Genomic DNA, 23,486 nt, shown 5'->3' with positions numbered 1-23,486 from the left:
ATGTTCAATTTATAGATTACAAGGTGTACAGCTGCATAGAAGGTTCACTTCTATGAATTGGTGTTTTGTCTCCACACATAGATATAATGTATCCATAATTGTGAATACTAACAAAAATTAAAGTGTATGCAAAAATTTAATGAAGAACATTTGACTGAGAATTCTCTCCCCCCGCACACAAAATATATACAAATTTCAGCAGTTTGGGTCCTATTTTAAAGTGGGAAATTCTGATAGCACAGTAAACAACTTAAAATGTTAGTTTAATAATAGTTTGGTATAAGGAATGACAAATCATTGTTGCTTAATGTGATCTTTCTTATGCTTAAATCTTGCGCATGGTTATCTGGTGGTAAGCACAACCAAACACAGCACGACTCATTTCCAAGTCACCCTCCATAAGATTGCACATTAAATGAACACATTTCAACAGAGCACCACGAGGTGGCATTGTTTTGTAAGCTTTGGACGCTGGTAAAGGAAAGTCTTAACAAGAATTTTGATATCCCCAAACGTATAGTTGTGCTGCAGCCGATCCATATGGAGTGAGCACAATTAATGGAAATTAATGGGATTAGAAGAAGAAATCAATGGGATTTGCAGCCCAGTCCTAATCATGTTTACTGAGAAGTCCCACTGGATGCAGCTAATAATACCTAGGATTGCAGCAGCAGCAGTGGAGATGGAAACAAAAGGAAGCAATTCAATTAGCAGTAGTAATTAGAATTCACTAAAATTTAATGGGGAGGGGGTAGTGTCTTCTTAACCTCAATTTGACAAGTGGACATAATTTCCTCTTCACTCAAGTGGCAAACCCACAAAACAGTTACAGTGGTACCTCGGGTTACATACGCTTCAGGTTACATATGCTTCAGGTTACAGACTCCTCTAACCCAGAAATAGTACCTCGGGTTAAAAACTTTGCTTCAGGATGAGAACAGAAATCGTGCTCCGGTGGCGTGGTGGCAGTGGGAGGCCCCATTAGCTAAAGTGGTGTTTCAGGTTAAGAACAGTTTCAGGTTAAGAACGGACCTCCGGAACGAATTAAGTACTTAACCCGAGGTACCACTGTACTTTGGACACAAAACAAAAGTTGCACATTGCTATTTCCAAATGACAGAGAAGTCTTAGTGAAAAGAAGGCTATAAAGTCCATGCCAGGGGTAGCCAACATGGTACCTTTCAGATGTTGCTGGACTCCAGTTCCCACCAGCCCCAGTCAATATGGCCAATAGCCATGAATGATGAGAGTTGTAGTCCAACAACATCTTGGAAGCAACTTGCTGGGTACACCCCTGGTCTATGAGATAGATCATGACCTGGGGGAATGAACACAAATCCTCCTGATGCACAGTTGCTAATTTTAGCTTTTCAAAATACAACATGTGAGGTAATGGTATGAAATCTGGCATAAACAGGACTAGGTGGTGACTCAATAAACATTCCAGAGATAACCAGGGCTGTTTTATGGCTTTCTGGCATTCTGCACTGCGGTGCTGATCCTTATTTACATTGGCTTTGATTGATGCAAGAGAGACAGCGGAGTTAATTTATGTCAGCTGACCCAAGTTTAAGATCAAGCCACGGGACTTAATTTGAAAAGTTGGGAAAGGAATGCAATTTGCAAGTGACATCATATGTAATCTTTGAAATACTAGTTATAACTTTAGGTTATTTTTGCAACCCACTGATCATGTATTATTTGGTATAGGGGAGCACAGCCAATTTTTAAACTGGGGATTAGTTATCTGACTGGAATTTATAAAAGTATCTGGCATTCCTCCACGATCTCCCACAGATTGTTTTCCCCATGGAGGCATGATTTTCCTCCAGACGACTCTGGGGACAGCGCAAAAGACGGTTACTGTCAGTTAGCTCTTGCATGTTATATATTTCCCACATGTAAAAATACTGGCAGTAATTTGGTTGGCCTTAATGAAAGAACAAAAATGCTCTGATGGGAGTTTAACACTCATGGAACATGTTATATTGTAAACTGTCCTGTGGTCCTCGCATGAAGAGTAGTATAGAAATAATAATAATAATAATAATAATAATAATAATAATAATAATAGGAGTCTCACTCCCTACCAGGCTTTGGCTGGGCTCCAAGGCAGGCCACAACTGCGGGTCCAGTTCTAAGCAAACAAATGAGAGTTGAAAAGAGTCATGTAACATGGCTGAGAACTATGGCTGAGGACTAGGTGTGGTCAGATTCTGAAGCAAGCAGTCTAGGCAGGCAAGGCAGCGAGAGAAGTGGCTCAGACAGAGGAACTAAGTCTGTAGCTGCAGTTATATGGAGTCAGCCAGGAGCAGTAGTTATGAAAAGGCAACTATTGGTTCCCAACAGAGGCGCCATATTCCAAAGTACATTGAGGGAGCCCGCTGCAACGTCACACCACATCCAGACATTACTCTACTTACTCTGCATTCAGCCTCAACAATGGGGGGGCATAAAAAAAGATTGAGGGGGCCCAAAGAGCCTTTGTCCCCTGGAGCAAGTGCCTGTGGTTCCTAAAAAACACCCCAAGTTCCATATAGCCACACATCATATAGATAGGGTATCACAGCACCATATTTTTCTGCTACTCTCAAAAAGTACCCATTATCCCACACATACCCTGTAATCCTCTCCAAACCTTGAACATTTCAAACACAGTTTACTAAAGTTTGATCCTTGTCAGAGAAATATTACTGATTTTTAGTATCATCAATGGTAAATTATGACGCACTGCATCTTTCAGTATGTAAAGAAAACTCGCTTTGCATGAGTGACTTATAGGAAAGACTGACTTAGGAACAAAAATGAGTTCTCACTAGACTACAGAAATTAGATAACTTGGCAAGAGAATTTTGGATGGTCTCAGGAGTAGGCTACTTTACACTGGTGCTTGGCAATGAATTCAACAAGTGTTGAAATAGGATTGATGCTTCAACATCTCATCTCTCTGTGGTATGTGTCAGCTAGTTAGGAGAGCCAAAGGAACTGAAGGTGAAAATACAACTGTTTCGGTCACATAGTAAACAAGTAACAAAAAATAGGAAGCTTGGAGTCCACACTTGAAAGAGATGTGTTAAAAAATTCTAGCTGTAAAAACCACAAAGGTTGCTTTGTGGTACTGTGCTAGCGGAAGTGAAACTGAACTGTTCCTCCTATGGAGAGGATCACATTGCCAGCCCAGCTGGGGAAGTTAATCCATGTCCGAACCCTTTCCTTGAGCTTTTGGGCATGTTTGCAACATTCCTGATCTCATAAATACATTTGCCCTCTCCTTGGCTCTTCTCAGCTCCATATCTGTGACCTCCTATCCTCCCTCAGGTGTGGATAAATATAGCCTACACCCACACAATACATTTAAAGGACTCTTTAAATGTGGAGAGCCAGTGTGATGTAGTGGTTAAGAGCGGTAGTCTCGTAATCTGGGGAACCGGGTTCGCGTCTCCGCTCCTCCACATGCAGCTGCTGGGTGACCTTGGGCCAGTCACACTTCTTTGAAGTCTCTCAGCCCCACTCACCTCACAGAGTGTTTGTTTTAGGGGAGGAAGGGAAAGGAGAATGTTAGCCGCTTTGAGACTCCTTAAAGGGAGTGAAAGGCGGGATATCAAATCCAAACTCTTCTTCTTCTCCTCTTATACCACTATCAACAGCTAAGGCTTCCTCCAATGCATCCTGGGAACTAGTTTGTAAAGGGTGCTGGGAGTGGTTAGAGGAACCTTAACTGACTATGTGTCCCAGGATTCTTTGGGGGAAGCCATGACTTTTAAAGTGGTATAATACTGTTTTTGGTGAGTGATAAGAATGTGACCTCAGAAACCTATTGGTTATTGGACTCCACTTGGCTTGAGCCTAACACCTTTGTTGCTCTTTGGAATGAATATCTAAATAGTTGCTTTATGTTATTTTTCAGTAACAATAAACTGATGGGAGTATTAAGAATTCTTGAACGATTCTCTCATAGCTCATTTCGTAATCTGGGTCATTAATCTGTCTTTTCTTCATTTTGTTTTATTTTACTCATGGTGCATGGGAAACTGTTATTTATTGTATATTCTCCTGTTTTATTGAGCCTGTACAGTGAGTGGGTTGGTGTGTGTGGTTTTTTGCTTAATTTATTTTGGATCCAAATTCTACAAAGCTGCACACAGAGAACTCCTCAAAGGGCTTCAGGTGTAAAAGAGCTGACTGAACCTCTTTTTTAAATCGTGTCTCATCTAGTGTAATAAGTAAAATGTTCTGCTCATATCTATAAAATAATAAAACTTTTTAATATATCAAGCTTGCTCTCTTGGGGGCTGTTGGTTAATAGGCAGCAAGCTGATATTGCATTGATGAGAAATATTAGATAGGAGCAATAAAATAAATATATTACTCATAACACTAAGCTATTCCTGAGTGGATTTTATAGATGTGAACATGATTCATCATTTTAGACAAATATCATACAGAAGCTTCTAAAATAGGATCTAATCCCAGAGGCAACAATAACCTAAACTGCAGGTAAAACCTTTATTACAAGCCAAGCAAAAATGTGTCAAACTTTCGAGTTATCTTGTTAACACTAGTACTACTCCCAAACTAACACCAGTTCAACACACCTTAGTGTGTTCCCAAGCTGGTTCTGCCAGATGGAAATGTTTTGACTGCTTCCACTTACAGCAAGCTCCAATCTTCAGGCTGTTTTCTTTCTTTCTTAATATTCTCAAACTGCAAATAGTTAAGCCCTCATCTAAACAGATATAGTCTGCAAGTTCCAGTGAACTAGGCTGCATACACACTATACATTTAAAGCATTAACTTTCCCTGAAGAATCCTGGGAAATGTTGTTTGTGAAGGGTGCAGGAATTGTAGCTCTGTGAAGGGTAAACTACAGCTTCCGGGATTCTTGGAGGGCAGCTTCTCTAATCCTGAGGTCACATGACCTAGCTGAATGGGATTTGGAATACGGTTGTCTCCCCCTGCCTCATCTGACCACACCTCTTATTTGGGACTTACCCCAGCCTTAGTTGAGTCAGGGTGGAAGATATAAGCCCATTAAGTTTGAATCCCCAAATTAAGGATCCAGGTTTGGAGAGGATCCCATATTTGGGGGGTTAATTTTCCTGAAGATACATGCTGCTGAGGGACTTCAGCTGGCATAGCCCTAACCAAGATCTGAGTGTTCTAAATTTGAAAGGGGAAATATTGGTCTTAATTTGTACATCAAAAATCTACTTAAGTCACATAACACACACACCCCTCAGTATTTAGATATTTTAAAATCATTTACAGGCATCAAGCAAAAATGAAACCAATGTCAGCTTAGGTAATTATGAATTTTAAAATGATTTTAAAATAATAATAATTTTAAAAACCACATGTGCAGAACCATATATCAGCCATTGAATAATGGTTGCTTTCCTAAATCTGGACTATTCTACAATCCTTAAAACTATTTGTGATAGCGTAATCTTGCTGAGGGCTGTTTCTTAACAGCACCAGAGTATACTGTGAGTAATTTATAGCCACCAATCTCCCGTCACACTTTCCACATAATCTTTTGTTTATTGGGGCACCAGTTTCCTGTGTTGCTACACAGGAAGAACTGCAGGAATTAGAAATTAGCCAATTGTCCATTTTGAATTGTTAATGCAGTTAGTGGAACTGTGCCTGGAACGAAGATTTCAGTGAAAGAGATTTCAACATGCGTTCAGTTCTCCCCACTGAAATCAATGGAACTTAAATAATGATCTCGCCTGCATTGTTTCAGACAACATTGCTGGAAATGGAATATACCGTGCTCTACTGATATACTTTTTTCCATTACTGTGCTGATAGAAAAGCATTCTATGTTAAATGGCCTCCATCTAGTCTAGAGACAATTGAGTTTTTGTCCTGTTGATGATTGTAGTGAAACTGGAACTTGATTTTGCCTGGACTGAGGCTCAATATGTACGCCTTACTCCGGCTTATTATACCGCTGCAGCTATGACCACCATGACCACTGTTCTAGCTATTTCATATATATTAGATATCAAAAGTATGCTAGGAACTGTACTAAAAACATACATTATTAATGCCCTGCTCCAAGGCACTTACAATTAATGCAGGGTTGGCCAACATGATGCCCTTTAGATGCTATGAATAAAAATACCCATCATCCCTAAGCATTGGGCAGCCTAGCTACGGCTGATGGGAGGCAGTCTAGTTCTTGCATACCAGGTATATTCATTCTCAGTGCTTTTTTGGGGGGGGACGCAGGGGTACACATGCCCCTAAACATTTTGTGAATCTAAGTTTGGCCTCATTGAGGGGCAGTATTTCAATATGAGTAGGAAAATAAGAGTACCCCTAAACATTTTTAAAGGAAAAAAACCACTGCTCATTCTTACATTACTCCATGAACTTCATAAAGAACAGGCTGTTGGGATGTTATATTTCTACATGTGCCTTGATTCTCTTCAATAAATCTATGTATGAGAGCTTTGTCGAGTTTTGTTGAATACTATCTAGATTGAGAGAGAAGTCTCAGGACGGAATACACCATGTTGCCTACGCCCTATGAACAAGACGATTGTTTGGACAATTGCTTACCTCATAGTCATAAATTGGAGAAAAGATAGCACAGCAAATAAGTCTAAGCAAAGGTCTCACATAACACTGTTTTGGATTGTGTCACCCTCATTGATTTGGCTAACCCCAATGTGCCATTTGGATGAGTAGGCATAGGAAGGATATTGTGTAGGCTTGTTGGTGTCAAATGCTCTATATTTCTATACCGGACACCCATACCCCCCAAAACTGGTGCCTACAACCCCTTTTGCTTAGAGGGACGTGGCTTTTGCTTAGAGGGATGCTGACTATTGCTCGGGAGTGTGGTTTATCATCCGCACTTGGCAGAGGGTAGGGAAGGGGATAAACTAATTGAGTTTGCACTTTACTGTGAGCCAAGGCTTTTCTTTCAGCCTCAACTCACTGGAACTCAGTTCTGGCACCTCTCAGGTGTGTGCCATTGCCATTATAAGAGAACAAGGGAGGCGTTCTTGGTGAGTTCCGGCACCTCTTTTTCTAGAAAAATTGCACTGAAGTGAACCTACCTAATCTGTGCACAGACACAAACATGAGCGTAGCCAGGATTTTTGTTTGGGGGGGAAAGCATTTTCTTAGGGGAGCAGAACCTGAGTTAGCTATGTATTTTTATTGAATTTTATTGATTTAGAGGGGCAGCTGTCCCTCCCTGCTCCCCCTTGGCTACACCCATGGACACAGACCAAAATGCAACTATGGGGTTATCCACACTTAACTTTCCTCTGTGCTTTCCAGGTACGGTCTGCACTTTAAAGTTCCATGTTTAAAGCTCTATTTTTTGCCCCAAAGCTTTTCACCATGAAAACCTAAATTGGAGCAAACAGCAAATCCATGGATAACCTGAATTGCCATTTGTTGCACTTCAGCTTTAAAGAGCAGGTTTTCATGGGGAACACTCCGGGGTGAAAAACAGAGCACCGGGACATTGAGCTTTAAAGCATGGACCTGTGTTGGTTAAGCATGGGGCAAAAGGTAAATGTGGATAAGCTCAAACTTTCAAAATTTGCACTTCTCCAAATTTTGCGATGCAGTCCTCCACCCAAAAGACATAATGTGGGAAGTGCACAGAAAATGCATGATATGGTGGAGAATTGCTTGCAGAATTATTAGGATGAATGCACATGAAAATGTAAGTTTTGGGCAGACCTTTAATAAAATCACAAACTAATGTGGAAATGGGTTGAACTGAAGATTGAGGAAACAAGAAACCAAGAGAAATAAAAATGGTCAGATTTATCCATCCTTATTTGAGGGCTGTGACTTCTGAAGGAGTCGGCATTCTGCACAACAGTATACATGGGGATTCCCTGAAAAAAAGGCCCTGATGAATAAACATTCACAAACTATTGTAATATATAGATAGATAATTTGAGGATCTTTACAATTTTATAACATATGGATAGAAATATGTGTTGAGAAACTAGAGAAAGGAGCCGAGGGAAGTCCGAGGATGGGGTGTGAGGTTGGGTTTTCTGTTTAGGTGGGAGGGGAGGGGAAAAATGGAGGGGAAAAACAATGTGGATGATGTATTTTTGTTAAAACTATTGTGTTGAAATTTCTAATAAAAAAAAATTAAAAAGAAAAGAAAAGCCCTGAAATTTTAGTTTGCCCAGAATTCAGCAGCCCATCTATTGCTATTTCTTAAATAAGTAAACAAATACCTGTGCAAAATAGATTTTGCTCCCAAGAGTAATCTAAAGGCCATTCTTCTCTGTTCCCCGTTAGAACCTTGTACTAGCATCTGCTGACAGCACTGCCTTTGAACAATTCAGTTTTGTCAGTGGATATCAAGATATTCATGTCACAGCCAGGTCATAAGTAATTATAGATTAGGAAAGAGGATAGTCAATGAATAACAGAAGCAAATGGAGAGATAGCGCACCAAATATGTTCCCTTTTGAGCAGTCCTGTTCGTCTACAGATATTGAACTGTGTTTCATACAAAACTTTAAGAGCAGCCTAAATTTTCAGCCCTTGCCAAGCGCTGCAGTACCGCAGCGTGAGGTAACCCGAGTGTGATCATAACAACATACCTTCTGAGGTAAAGGACATTGGCACCAAGCTATTTATTTCTCATCTCCCATTGAAATGTTCATAGCTAAGCCTATGGCTGCCGTCCACAAAATATTTAATCTGAGTAGCCCATGCATTTGGAGGGGCACCTGTCCCAGAATGAGTCAGTTGTGGTTTGCAGCATTTTAGACAATCTCCCTGCTAGTAGTGATTTATTCAAGACTAGCCTTATCATTGGACAAAGCAAGGAGGCTAATTATGAGGCAGCATGTTATAAGAGGCAGCTGTTTTGTTTCACTGGCAGATGGAAGGGACATTCTTTTCCCAGAAACAGCAGGATGTGAAAGGTAAATGGAATATCAGATCACATTAAGGATTTGAAGAAGGACCATCATCATATATTTCAGAAAGCAACGTAAGGGATGTTTAGCCTAGAGAAGAGGGAAAAAAACACAATAGAGATCTTCCAATACAGGAGATTGGGAGTGGGGGGCTTGTGTTCTCTGTTGCTCCACAGGTTGGAAGATACAGGAAAGATTTCAGCTCAGCATTAGAGAAATGTTCTAAGAGAAAGGGCTGCTCAACCATGAAATAGACTTGGGTGGTGGTGGACTCTCCTTCCTGAGAGGCATTTAAGCTGAGTCTTGGCAGATATCTGTAGTGGTATCCTTCACTGCAGATCCTGCGCTGAGCAGTGGGCTGGAATACTAAACAATCTGCAACTATGTAATTCTTTGTTCTTTTCCAACAAAAAAGTCCCTCTCTGTCAACAAGGTCCATCAAGGCAAAGGCAACTGCCAGGACTGAGCTGTAGGTAGGTTGGAAGCTATGAAGCAGAAGTTGCATCACAGAGTCAGATGTAGGAAACCTTGACTTAGGCATTGGACTGCTGGGGATCTGAGGCTAGACAGGGTCAGGAATTTAGGGACATTGCAAAATGTGTGCTCACACAGCTGGCCCCCTTTATCCACACAGCTGAGGGGAGTACTATGACCCAGCACTGTGCGCTTGTGGCCAGAGACTCCCCTCAAGACCCCTTTAACGGGTAACCCTGATATCGCCACCGCAGAAGGGATGAGTCACCGCATCACCCGCTCACTGAATATTGGACTAATGGATTCCACCCAAAGCCTAAAAACACCAAAGTTGTGACAATTGATACAGGGAAGGCAAAACCTGCAGAGCAGGGGAAATTCCTTCCTGGCTCTGAAAAACAGCAGCCATTGTCCTACCGTAGCAACTCCCATGAACCTAGAAAGGAATCGGTTAGCCTGAAAGAAAAGATACAAGTACGAGGGGGGGCTGGGTGGGTGATGCCACGGCTGCAACGGATAGGGATACACCAGTTTAAAAATGGGTTCTGGTGGGAATCCAGACAAAAAACTCCACAGCAACCATTGGGGGCGGAAACCTCGCCCACCATTTGACCTGGTAAGTGGATATTCCAGTGCATGGAAAGCTGACAAGTCTTAAAGTTTGTAAGAGCCTTTCTCCATGAGATTTAATTTTTCCATGTGGAGAGGACCTGAGGCAGCAGGTAGGGAGATGCATTCGTTCATAAGCCCCTACCTTTAGTCCCAAGTGGTACACAGCATTGTTCTAGTATTATTTCAGTTGGGGCAGCTCTTGAGAATCTGTAGCCCTTCAGATGATATTGGATTGCAACCCACATCAGCCCCATCTGGCATGGACAATGGGCCTGGGATGATGGGAGGTGTAATCTAACAACATCTAGAGGGCCACTATGACCTCACCTCTGGGCTAAGGCTTGTTCACCCAATCAAGATTCAGATGTTGTTACCTCAGGTTATCCTCCTTAGGATAACATCTCCTTCTAGCTAAATGGATAAGTAATTCCCAGGACAGAACAAAAGACTGTGCTGATTTTCTTGGGTCATTCACTGTTCGTTGCAAATGTTCTGTGCAAATATGACCCCCCAACCACCAGAGCTAAAAAAAACAACACACCCTGCAGTTTGTTTACGGGATCACTTTATCGCAGGCTGAAAGTAAGCCGAGTCAAGAACTGGTCCTGCCAAGGGTGCTGTCTCTCCCTAAGCTCACCCTGACCTGCGCTTCACCCTTCAAATGTAAACAAACCAAGGATTGAAGTTGATTCACTGCGCTGTATCCCAGGATAGTTGATTCTGTAAACAGGATGCTAGAATGCCAAAGTGCCTAATGTGAGCCTTGTTAGCATTCCACACACCAAAATAGTTTAAATTGCTTCAAAATTGGCGACAGATTGCTTAAAAGGTCCTTGTTTGTGATAGCTTTCTAATGAATACTGTTGGCTTTTCACATGATGATTTTCCTGTAAATGTTTTTTTTTTATTAAAAAAACCAAAAAAACCCCTCAAAATAATTTTTAAAATGACATTGACCTGCTGACCCTTCGCCACAATTCTTTTTTGAGGGATAAAAGGAATTACACACCCTGTTTGTGTTTGATCATGTTTATAGTCACGGGAAGACTCTTCCTGCAAAAAGTGAGGTTCCTTCATATGTACGGTACATACTGAGGTAGCTATAGAGTGCAGTTCTATATCCACTGATAACTCAGCAGCTGAGGAACTCGGCAAAGCCTGCTTCAAACTTCTCAGCTGTTGACAGGCTTGACTTGCTGAGAACACTAGTTAAATATAGCACAAACGAGCTCAGCTCAACAAAGTCATTGCTCTCTGAACAGTGTGAGAGGAGACCAGGAGAGGGGAAATGCAATCTCAGAACTTGACTGCCAAAGCTTAGCACCACAGAGCAACAGTTGTGGGTGGGGGCAAAACAACAGCAAGAGAGGCTTTCAGACAAAAGCCTGGGGGGGAGAAACATAACTGAGAGGCTGTACCTCCTGTTTCTTCTGCGTGGTATTTCTCTTAACAGGAACTACGTTCCTCTTCTGCTCTCTTCCCTATTTCCTGCATTACTTCAGTCACTGATAGATCTAGAAAGAAAGCAAGGGGAAGCTTCTGTCTCTGTGTTCTTCTGGGCCTGATTAATACCTTCAGTCTTGGTCATGCAAGCTAGATTCCTGAAGCCTTTCAAGAGCACAGTGTCTTTGTAAAAGGAAGGCAACTCGGTCTTCTCTTCCACTTGGCAGGTAAGACTGAATTGACTTCTCCAGTGGAGTTTTTCATTGAGAATGATTGTTTTTGCTTCTTGTTTGTGAATGTTCCCTTGTTTCTTGTGTGTTTGCTTGCCTTCTGTGCTTAACATTCTGCTTAATGTGGAAAGTTGAGAAGAGAGAGACTCTCTTTAAAAAAAAAGAGAGAAGATAAAAAGACTGTCTTTTTTTGCTTTTATCAGTACAGGAAAATTGTCACGTTCTTTTACGCTATCTGTCAAACTAGCAAGGCTAATAGTAACATTCTAAAACCATAATAGGACAGGAGATGGGATATGGAAGCATGGAATATAACAAAGGCATCAGCTATGTTTGTGTAAGCACATGCTGTCAGAAGGCACATTAAGATTGGGGTTTTATTTTAAGAAGACTGGCTGGGGCTAGTATCACAACAGCTATAAAACCTAGTAATGAAGACTGGCTGGTCAGCAGGATGAAGTAGGCATGCTGTGATATTCTGAATTAATTGTGAGGCTCTTGTCTGATGCTTTCTAGCTCACCTATCTATTTTTCACAAGCCTGTAAGTGCTTTTGTACACCTGGTACATTTTGTTCTGCCCTTTTGACAATAGTCCCAAGTCTTGCTGCTGCCATCAAGAATATCTATCTTATTAAATCACAGTCCGAATGTTTACTCTGTGTGAATAACTCCATGAGCATTCATAAACAGGATATTTTTGGACATAACAATGTCAGGATTTATTTAAGTATAAATATATCTTTACAGAGAACTGACCATTCAAAATGTTACCACGTTGCTAGAACACACATTCTATTTTTTACTATGACAAAAAATAATCCAGTTATAAAAACATTACTTCCAGAGTACATGGAACTTATTTCCACGCAACTGATAGTACTCTGTAAAAATATGTTTATCATATTTTATTTTGTGTCTTTGCATTTTATCTTATTTTTGTAAACTACACTGAAAACTTAGTTGAAGGGTATAAACCATGGAAATAAGTAATGGAGTAATTGTGTTTAAGAACCACAACTTGATAGGATTGTATACTCATATGACCACACGTATCTAACTAGTAACTGCCTAAAACCAGCTAACAACAGAAAAATCAGGCAAACAAATAAATGCAAGAATAATTCATAACTTGTTAGAAAGTGTTATTTTTAAAGAAGCATGCAAGACATTTTGACATTTACCTGAAATACTTCCTGTTTCTTAAAAAAGATTTTTCTAGTAATAAAAGAATACAGTAACAGAATTTTCTGTTTTGTGCCCAATGCAGATCATTTGCTCAGTCCTAAGAATATGATCATTTGTTGCTTTATTTAACTATCTAAAGAAATAAAATGGCAATCTGATATTTCAGTCATTAGCACATCTAGTCTGAATTACATCCCAGCAATTAAATGACATCTTAGTGCCATGATCCTAAATTCACTTACTGGGAAGTTTCCAGTAAGTGGACTTAGGATCATGACACTAAGTTATGATGGAAAAGTGGTTATTTTTGTTCATGGGTATAAACAAACTGCTAAGAAAACAGTGAGAGAAATGAAACAGTAAGAATGAGACACAGTTCCAAAGAGTCAAGAGAAAAGTACTGTGCATTATTTATTTTCCAGAGATGTATCAATTGAATATTTAGAACCAAGATGATCTACAGTGCCTATTCATGGTCTTGGTTTCTCTTCTTGTCAGTATGTTTAGGAACGCCTGCAGCTGTCTGTCTCTTTCTTCTAGTGCATGCCTTAGGCCTGCCCTAATAGGAACTATCACATACCTACTCCCAACCCAATAAATAATCAACTTCTACCCTTCAGCACCAGGAACAAAACTTTCATCCATCCATATGGAACAGGTCAGCCATGTTGCTCTGTATCTATTCCTTAAAGAATACTCGCTAGCACCTGCAAGGGAAACTTTTTCTTTTCAATCCTGCTCTTTTGTGTGAATGCATTTCTCTGCAAAAGAGCTGTTTTAATTGTAAAAATTGAAATACCATAAATGTGCCTTAGAAGCTGATTGTGGGAAAAGGCAGACTGCAGCCTTTCCTCATCTGCATGTTTCCATCGGGAGGAGCATAGAAAGAGGATGATGTCAAGGAGGTTTAACAAACTGAAAGACACCCGTCCTCTTTCTATGCATCTCCTGTACTCCTGTGGAGCTTTTAAAAGGATTTCCTAATGAAAGGTCAACAACTTTGATTTCCTAAAAAAAGCTTAACTTTGGCTGCCGCCCCCCCCCCCAATCCTGGCTACGCCCATGCTAGCAAATATCAACCATGAAGGCTGTCATGAGAGGAGTCCCTTAGTATAACTCATTGAATGTAAATCACTATAATTAGCAGCATTCTTGTTATTATTTTTAGGTGTGTAATGGCTGCTCGCTAAACACATTAAATCAAACTGAACTGAGCTGAATTGACTAGCAGACCCACAAAGTTTCATGTAAGGAAAGCTGCAGGGTCTTATCCTGTGGGATAAAGAACTATGACTCAAAACAAGAGAAAGGTTTGCATAGTCCTGGAATAGTTTGGGTGCTAGAAACTAATTCGTTCCACCATTTACCTCTTTATGATAATAAAAAGAGGGGGAGAAGTTGGTGAAGCACCATAAACGAAGAGCTTTGCGGAGTTAACCTTCTCACTTTGTGGGAGGGATCATTTGTTTCCCCTTGTCACAGCAAATAGCTTAATGTGTGCTGGCATTTTTGATGGCTTCATCTTAATATTTTCCAAACAGGAGTCTGTCTGAATAAAATTCACCAGCTGATATGTGCAGTGGCGTAGCGTGGGGGGTGCCAGGGGTGCCCGCCGCACCGGGCGCAACATCTGGGGGGGGGCGCGAGTCCAGAGGGCCCAGCCGCGTCGTGCCCTCGGCCCGCCCCTATTGTCAGAGCGGCCGGCCAGCCTCCGCCTGCTCCTACCTTGCCCACCCAAGGACTGCGGCAGCGCCCGCCCCCGTGGCCACCTACCCCACCCCGCCTCGCCCATTGGCTCGCCTCCCTCGGCCCCGCCTCTCTCCGATGGCCGCGGGGGGTGTCCTGCTCGGCGCCGGCGCCTTTTTTCAGGAGGTAGGGAGGCTGGACGGGGAGGTGGGGTCGGAAGCGGGCAGAGAAGGAGGGGAGCTCGTAGCCAAAAGGGCTGCGCCGGCCGGCAAAGGGCCGGGGAAAGTTTGGAGAGGAGAAACGCACCGTCATGATTTCCCGGTGGAAGCGGCAGGATTAGGGATGGCGAAGCGTAATTACGCACGAATTTTGCTGGGTGAGAGCTTCGGGGATCGATCGGCGGAAATGGGAATCAATTGGAATATGAGAAAGAGAGAGAGAGAGGGACCATCATTCATAGGCATAGATTTGTAGGGTTAGGGGGCGCAAATCCACGGGTTAGGGGGCGCAAATTACTTGCCTTGCCCCGGGTGCTGACAACCCATGCTACGCCACTGGATATGTGTAAGGAGCAAAACAGTGTAATGACCTAGTCACCTCTGTATGTTCCCTTCCCCTCCCTTCTAAAGTGGGCACACTGGCTAAAACTACCCTTCTAAACAGGTGCCCACAAAGGGACTCTGGGGGTTTCCTATCAAATCTGTGAAATATGGAACATGGACTTTACAACAGCTGGGCCACAGGGATTGTTAATAGCTGGACTGTTTTTGATGTAGATTTTCATCCCAGGAAAATATATTGACCTAAACACATATTCTTTCCTCCCTCCTCCTTCTTCCAACACCCCCTGAACCAGTTTTGGGGGGCAAACAGTGGGAGGAGAGTGGGGAAACCCCACTGCCCCATGTGGAAATCCTTGTGTGGGCTCTGCTATTGGGACTCATTATTTGAATCTTGCTCACAGCCATCATGGCTAGTCACCATTGACAGTCTTACCCCTCATGAATTTGTCTAATCCTCTTTTAAAGACATCCCAACTAGGGGCCATTACTCATCTCATGGGATAAAATTCCGTTGTTAAGCTATGCATTATGTGATGAACTATTTCCTTTTGCCTGTCCTGAATCTTCTGATATTCTGCTTCGTTGAATGGCCCTGAGTTCTGCCTCAAAAAACTTTTCCCTATCCACTTTTTCTACATCATGCATGATTTTTAAAGTAAACTTATTCAAAAGGCCTGGATGAACTTGGTGCAAAAATGGAGACAAGGATGGCAGCAGCCAAGCTTACCTCAGAAGGCTATTATTCCTTATCTGGGGTGCCACTACTAAAAAGGTTTTCTCCTTTAAGGGGTTGACTGCCTCTCTTCATCTGGTGGGGCACCCAGAACAGGGTCCCCCAAGTTTTGGCTAGAAGGTGATATTTCAGGTAGCCTGGTCCTAAACTGCTTCTGGAGTTTGGGACCAAACAAACACGTAAAGGCAGGTGCTGCTTTGGCCTCCTGTGTCATCAGCTAACATATGGAAAGGCTGTTAACTCTGAGCTCCCACAGCTGCCCATGTAGCTGTTGTCCTGGCCTGATCAAGGCACATTCCATAGGTTCAGAGAGAAACTTGTCCCGACCACAGCCCCTTGGCAACTGTCCACACCTGCTCACAAATGCCTGCTTCACCATTTTAGGCACAAGAGCACACTGTGCTGGGGATGTAGTTGCAATCTGCTAACTGTGTGGAATCCTCTGTCAAGGCTATCATCTAAACACATCACTCACTGGTTACCTCTGCTTATCACCCTTTCCAAAGAACAAATAAAGCAATCTTTGTCATCTACGAATAAGCCTTTTGCTGGCCTCCTCTTCTGCGTTGTTCCCTATTTTCCCATTGTCCACTAAGCTTTCTGCTCCTTAACCCATCAACTTTGCGAGCCCTTCCTTTCTCCTTCAAAGCTCAGCATGCTTTTGTCTTGTATTCCAGTTGCCATTTCCAGCTCCTCTCCCTTCCCATGGGAAAGGCAGCCGACATCTTTCTCTTTCATTTCCTTGCTGTGGCCTTATTTCCTCATGCCAACAGATGGTTTCTACTCCTGGAACAAGCATTTTCTTTTGCTACATAAAATATTAGTAATTTTCAGCTATGCTTTGATCTGGGTTGTTTTTTTTAGCAGTTCTAAAAACAAAAACAAAAAAACCCATAAATAGTGGTGTAGTGGTTAAGAGCGATAGACTCATAATCTGGGGAACCGGGTTCGCTTCCCCGCTCCTCCACATGCAGCTGCTGGGTGACCTTGGGCTAGTCACACTTCTCTGAAGTCTCTCAGCCCCACTCGCCTCACAGAGTGTTTGTTGTGGGTGAGGAAAGGAAAGGAGAATGTTAGCCGCTTTGAGACTCCTTCGGGTAGTGATAAAGCAGGATATCAAATCCAAACACTTCTTCTTCACCAAAACAAAGAGAGACTGTGAAGGCCTCCTTGTGGGGTCTGAACTGGCAGTGAAGGACCAGGGATGAGACCTTGGGGTCATAGTAGATAGCTTGATGAAGATGTCAACCCAGTGTGTGGCAACGGTGAAAAGGTAGGGTTGCCATATTTCAAAAAGTAAAATTCCTGACACCTGCGAAATTGTTAAGCTTTTTTGGGGGGGAACAAACGCAAATTGGGGGAACCTAACCCCCAAAATAGTGATTTTAAGCTTTTTGAGCTGTTTCCACTGCCTTTTCCATCGTGTTTTCCCTGACATTTTGCCGATTTGGTAAAATCCCCCCAATGCCATTTTTACACCCAAAAACTAGGACATGTTGGGAATTTTCCTAACATATGGCAAGCCTATGAAAAAGCAAATTCCATGCTAAGAATCATTAGTAAAGAAATTGATTAGAAAACTGCTGATACAGTATACAAATCTATGGTACAACCACATTTGGAATACTATGTCCAGTTCTGCTCACCTCACCTCGAAAAGGATACTGTGTAGTTGAAAAGGTTCAACCAAAATGTTCAAGCAGATGGAGCAACTCCCCAATGAAGAAAATCTTGCAATGTTTGGGACATTTTAGTTTTGAGAAATGCCAGGCGAAAGGTGACATGACAGACGTTTATAAAATTATGAACGGCACGCAGAAAGTGTTCTTAAAACTAATACAAATCTAGCTAGTTATTGGCTTTCTGTAAGGCTGGTTCTCAGAAGGGATATTTGCAACTAGCAACTTTGGTTTCCAAATAGCACATTTGCAACGGTGCCCCCAATTCAGATAACGTTATTTATGCTTGAGTTCCACTGAAATGGATGGGACTGAATTTGTCACACTGATTCTAGCTGGATTAAAGTCAGCAATTCCAACTGATCAAAGTGGGGATTCTATCTAAACATGGGTAGGGTTGTAATTTTATCCAGATTGAGAGTTACATGTGAGATGAGGGATTGCCATGTGAAAAAGGTGGCATTGATAGTTGTGGAGGAGACAGAATTTTGGCAGGTGTAAGCTACAACCTGCTGAAATCTCATATTCTGCACAAGTATTGACGGCACAGGACAATAGCCCTCTCCTTTTTTTAACCTACCCACCCTGTTCACCAATTTGGGATCTTACCTATTTCCTTTTAAGAACATAGGAACATTAGTCGTTTCATTTTAGGGTTCCCGCTCTCTCATTCATTCTGTCTAATGTGTTACAAAAGACTTATTCACTCAAATTTCCTAAAAATCATAGTCAGCCATTAGGATAAACAAGAAGTTTCTGTCTTCACTGCTTTTTCCTCAGCTTCTTCCATATTGCTTTTTCTTACAACATGCTCTAAAGTTACAGTGATTTCTTCTTGTGCTGAAGGTCAGGTTGCGTATATACACTAGAGGAAGGCTGTGGAAGAGTTTTGTAGGAAATAACACAACAGAGATTAGATTGCCATCGGCTATTAAATACATAAGGCTGAACTCACTGAAGTGCCCAGACCCTGATCCAGGATAAATTCCTATGACCCCCAAAAGTGCACTTAAAATGTGGATTTCTGGAATGCGAGCCAGATTTGTATGAGCAACATAGCAGTTGTGTGACTAGTTTACATCAAGCCTCCAGAACTGAAAGGAGGATAAGGAACCACACAGATCAGCGGCTGCAGCAAAAGTGATCACAGGGGACAAAGATGACTACTTTATTTTTTGGAAAGGGTGATAAGGAGAAGCTTCCTGATTTCTCAGTGCATATTTACTGAATCACCGCAAAGTCTTCCAAGGGTTTGTCAGTTGCTGGGTTTGTGCATGGAGAATGATGTAGACATCAGAGTCTCCAGGGTTTTCCCACTCTCAAGTTTTCCCCTAAATCTGAATTCTTTCTGAGATAGACATAAACTATTCCATTGCTACATTTCATGGATTTTTAGGTGTGACTCTATCAAGCTTTTATGGATCATAGTTTGAGAGTTTTGAATTGCTTTTGTTCCAAAGATACTGTAACCTGACCGCTTTGGATAAGGGAGCACAGAATCCGGTTAATTTAAGAAATAGCTAGAGGATGGCAGCAAACAGAAAACCTTGCATTTGCCAAAAAACAAAACAAAAAAAGCATTTTTGATGTTGGACAAACTTATAAGGCTACAATCCTATACCCACATATCTGAGAGTAAGCACCATTAACCTTGCTGAGATTTACTTCTGAGTAGCCGCATGACCTGGAAGCTGTCTGCGGACAAACGCTGGCTCCCTTGGTCTATAGAGCAAGATGAGCGCGCAACCTCAGAGTCGTCCGTGACTGGACCTAATGGCAGGGCCAGATTTAGATGAAGAGAGGCCCTAGGCTACTCCACTTGTGAGGCTCCTCCCCATCCCCCACCCTCACAACTAGAAGAAAATGGAAGAGTATTATAAACAAAATTGAGTGAAGCCAAGGATAATGACAGGTATCTAAAATTCTACAATTCACAATTTCTCCTCTAAAGGACATTAGATATTATTGTTAAATACCATGGTGATTTTAAAAAATGCATAAGATTAACACTGAAAAACTTCTGCAATAACTGAACTTTGTAAACCTTTTGTGGCCTGAGCAGGCCTGGAACTAGTTCCCACATCTTGTTCCTCTCTAAGGAATCAAGTTCAGCCTTTGTGGCATTTAACCATGGCTCAGCATCCTCTGAGGTTAAACAATGGACCTCTTGGAACCTTGAAGGTTCCCAAACCTTCACTGAGTTACTAACAACAGCTGGATCTACTGTGACTGTTTTAGCAAATTCTTCAGCATGCATTTTGGGTGGTTTACCCTTTGTGGCCCTTTCAGATCTGCATACTATACCCAAGTCTTCCATGCTAGGCTTCTATTTAGGGCAGGCCGCAGTATATATATTTTCTGCCTCTGATTAGTTATCATTTAACTCTTAGGGGGAATAATTAGCATCACACATCATGTGCATGGAAGTTGTCGAACCAATTAACTAACCTGAAGGATTACTGTTAATATCACCAGTTTTCCTATAACCTGATGTTGCTGGATAGTTTTGATGAACTGCAAAAGCATATTTAGTTTGTTTTCTGTTGCCACCCTAGAACTTTTCTTTATTAGTGCCACTTTGTTTTGTTCAATTCCTTGCAAATGAAGGAAAACAACTTTTCTGCTTGTATATGTTGATAATATAATTTTGGTTACTGAGGACAAACAAGATTGTATAAAAACAAGATTAGGTGCAGGCCTGGCCAGGACAAAGGCATCCTGACTGTGACAAAGGTGACCTGTGTGCTTGCTTGCTTGATTAACAGCTGTTGGGAACTTCAGGGTCCCTGCTTTCCTTTCTTATGGTATTTTACTGGACCTGGAGACTCCAATAGAGAGCACTCCATGTCAAGAAGGAGGGCAAGTGGGCACTCTATCAAATGGCAGGGCAGGAGTTACATGGAGCAGGGCCTTTTCACTGGTGGTGCCCATTGTATGCCTCACTCTTCCCAGACCTGCTCTCTTTTGGCCTGTATTTTGGAGCTTTATAATTTAAGAAGACTTTGGAAGAACTGGTTGACAAGTCTTATCAGTTGCTGACGTATGGGCAGATTTTATTTGCTGCTATTATGTGCTTCTGGTGCACCAGGGTTTACACCAGTGTAATAGAGTTGGCCAGGATGCCAGAAGGGAATACAATTTATGAGCTTTCTCTATTATCTGCACAGCAGGGGGTGTTCAGTCAACAGTGCAAAGGCTGAGCTGAAGCATTCCCTGCTGGTTACCTGCATTCAGCAATAGGGGTCACTGTTTGGTAGCCCCCAATTGGTTAGCTGTCAGATTCTAGAGCTCCCTATTGGTGGTAATTCACAAAATACAGAGTCCATTCATAAAACACATTGTTTATTCATAAAGCAGTAACATAAATCTCCATTGTTACATATTGGGTATATATTTCAGTGGTTGCACGTACAAGTTTATGGCCATGCTGTAGTGTAGTGCTTATGCAACTGTGAATAAAAGGTGGCTGGGCTCATTGTCTCGGGGTTTTTTTGGGGGGGGAGGTGACAAAACTGATTTCCAATAAGTGCCCCCCTATATTTCCATAACAATTCCTTGAGTCTGTACTCTGAATGGTGACACCAGGGACCTAGAAGATGCAGGGCTTGTCAGTCCAACCCCTGCACAGTCTCATCAGGGCTGACCTTAAGGCAATTGGAGCAATTGGGCCAAATTGGGCCCCGTGGGCCACTCCTAAGGGGTCCCCTGCACCAGGGCAATCTAGATGGAGTTTATTTATATCTATAAGATTTTGCAGACTTTGGCTGTGAACTGGGGCCCTACAAAAAAACAACAACAAGTTGCACCCCACTGCTTCAAATTGGGCCCCACTGGCTAGTCCTGAGTCTAATAGTTTCTGGGCCTGAGTTGCCCTGCCCTTGCATGAAGTCTTGGGTTTACAGTTTTGGGAGAGGGGAGACTGCGGCACTGGGGAGACTTCCTCTGGGGAGGCCCCCTAGATTTAGAGGCCCTAGGCTTCAGCCTACTTAGCCTATACATAAATCTGGCACTGCCTAACGGTCAGGGGTACCTTTACCTTTACCTAGGCACGTATACCACATTACTGCTTTAGAATTCTTGCTGCCATTTAAGTTACACACACACACACACACACACACACACACACACACACACACCACCCTTCTTCCGAGGATTACAGGGCAGTTTACAACATAAAAACACAAAAAATGCACAACTGTCCTGCACATGCCTACTCATGGCGACCACCATGTATGAGTGGCATGTGTCCAGGGTGCTGGCATAGTCTCTGATTGGTGGGCTTTGGTGTTGTTTCTGGGGATGTGGAAGGGGGAGGAGCATCTGTACCCTTTTTGTGCCATTTGGGAATGTTCCAAGATGTAAATCCTTCTCTCCTCCTGGGCTGAGCAGATACAACATACAGGAGCCTTTGTGTCAGTGTAGCAGTCACAAATCTTCCACTTCCAGTGTAACTGGAGAATAGGGTTCCTTTGCCTTTCCTTTTTCAGCTGTAGGAATTCACTAGTGGTACAAATCAGATTTTGCCATCTTTAAAATAGAAATATAAGCGAGGGTGGGGAATCCCAACGAGGAGATCATGTATAAAGTAGGCATAACTAGTAAAAGTGTGGTAGACTTCTTGATGTCAGGAAATCATTGAAATCATGCTGTGTAGGATATTGAAGCAAACTCCACACATCACTGTAGCATCCCAAACAAGAGGCTGTCTTGGTCAATGATCAGTTCATGAGATCAAAACCCAGCCCTTTTCATGCAGTAAGTAGTGTATGGTGCTCATTACAGTTGGCCATGTGGCAAAGTGGTAATCTGATTTCTCCACGGTAGAGCCAGTTTGTTGGGACATGAATAATCTTTCACCTCAACTTCAGCACAGGCTGAAAATCAATTCAGCCACGTGACTGAGCAATTAGATGGTGGTGGTTTGGTGGAAGCACACAGAACTCTCCATGAGGCCAGGTTTTTTAGGCTGGAATCTGTCATAGAATCGTAGAATTGTAGAGTTGGGAGGTACCCCAGGGGTCATCTAGTCCAATCCCCTGCAATGCAGGAATCTCAGCTAAAGCAACCATGACAGATGGCCATCCAGCCTCTGCAAGGTCGCTTGTGGTTGCTTTTCAATGTGGGACAGAAAGTAGCATTGTGAAGCAATGCAAGTTTTAATGATACAGACACAGGAAATGCAAAAACACCATTTAAATATAGCTTGTGAAGATGACCTGTATGTGTGAACAGTCCTGAGTATGATTTAAATGTCTCCAGGGTTGAAAGAAACCGCTTGTCTTTCCTTTTTGGGGCAAATTATTACATACGCAGTTAACACTATTCTGAAACTTTGTACTACAGAGACAGATAAAATTATATTCTAAAAGTACGGTCAGTTTTTGTTTTGTTTTTGTACAGAAAGATATGTGAATTCTTTCAGGCTCATGGGAATTAAATGTTTCAGGGTTTAGTAGCCTAATTCTTCTGTGGCACATGGGAAGAAAATGATCTTTTCTTCATAAGCAAAGGATCCTGGCCTTGAAAGAATGGTAAAAGTAGCAACGTTAGTTGCATTTGGTTAAATAGTTATCTACTGCTGTATTTTTGTGAACTCTTATTGTATGTGGGTGGCGTTCTCGCCTTGCTCTCACGGTAGTTGCCATTACAGTTTATCAGACATATTAAATCCCCCCCCCTTAAAACAACAACAGAAGAAACATGCAAAATAAACAAGGATGTGATTGAAAGCAGTAGCGAACTGACGTCATCCTTTTAAACTGCTGCCAGCTTGCTTTGTTTATTGATGAGATCTTTGTGAAAATAAGGTCTTTTCTATGCCCAGATGAGAAGCAATGGGGCTAAGTAGTCTTTACTTTTGTTTTTCCATTTCCATTTCCCTCTCTGCTTCTAATGCACTTAGGCTAAAAGTAACCTTGTAATGGGCTGAGTTCCGGTAACTGAGTAAGATACAGGCTGAGAG

At 42.1% G+C, this 23,486-nt stretch overlaps 2 protein-coding genes across 8 annotated transcripts in view; one reads left to right on the top strand and one right to left on the bottom strand.

Annotated features, from left to right (window-relative positions):
* SENP6 (SUMO specific peptidase 6) overlaps positions 1–10,285 on the bottom strand; it is a 68,273-nt gene extending 57,988 nt beyond the window's left edge. Inside the window, exon 1 of the mRNA XM_053381306.1 lies at positions 10,147–10,285. Within this exon, the coding sequence (XP_053237281.1) occupies positions 10,147–10,258 (112 nt within the window). The 5' untranslated portion in view covers positions 10,259–10,285. The remainder of the gene's footprint in view (positions 1–10,146) is intronic.
* FILIP1 (filamin A interacting protein 1) overlaps positions 1–23,486 on the top strand; it is a 94,758-nt gene that overhangs the window by 5,805 nt on the left and 65,467 nt on the right. For 3 of the 7 annotated variants that reach the window (XM_053381294.1, XM_053381295.1, XM_053381293.1), the window contains exon 1: positions 11,220–11,674. The exons of 3 other annotated variants lie outside the window; for them this stretch is intronic. The gene's annotated coding sequence lies outside the window, so the exon portion shown is untranslated. Of the gene's footprint in view, positions 1–8,905; positions 8,925–11,219; positions 11,675–23,486 lie in introns of those variants that run through there. One more of the 7 variants, XM_053381296.1, reaches the window with a different exon arrangement.

Source organism: Podarcis raffonei, chromosome 3 (assembly GCF_027172205.1).
Source record: "Podarcis raffonei isolate rPodRaf1 chromosome 3, rPodRaf1.pri, whole genome shotgun sequence".
NCBI lineage: Eukaryota > Metazoa > Chordata > Lepidosauria > Squamata > Lacertidae > Podarcis > Podarcis raffonei.
The sequence above is the reverse complement of the archived record's forward strand: the minus strand, read 5'-3'. Positions and strand labels throughout refer to the sequence as shown.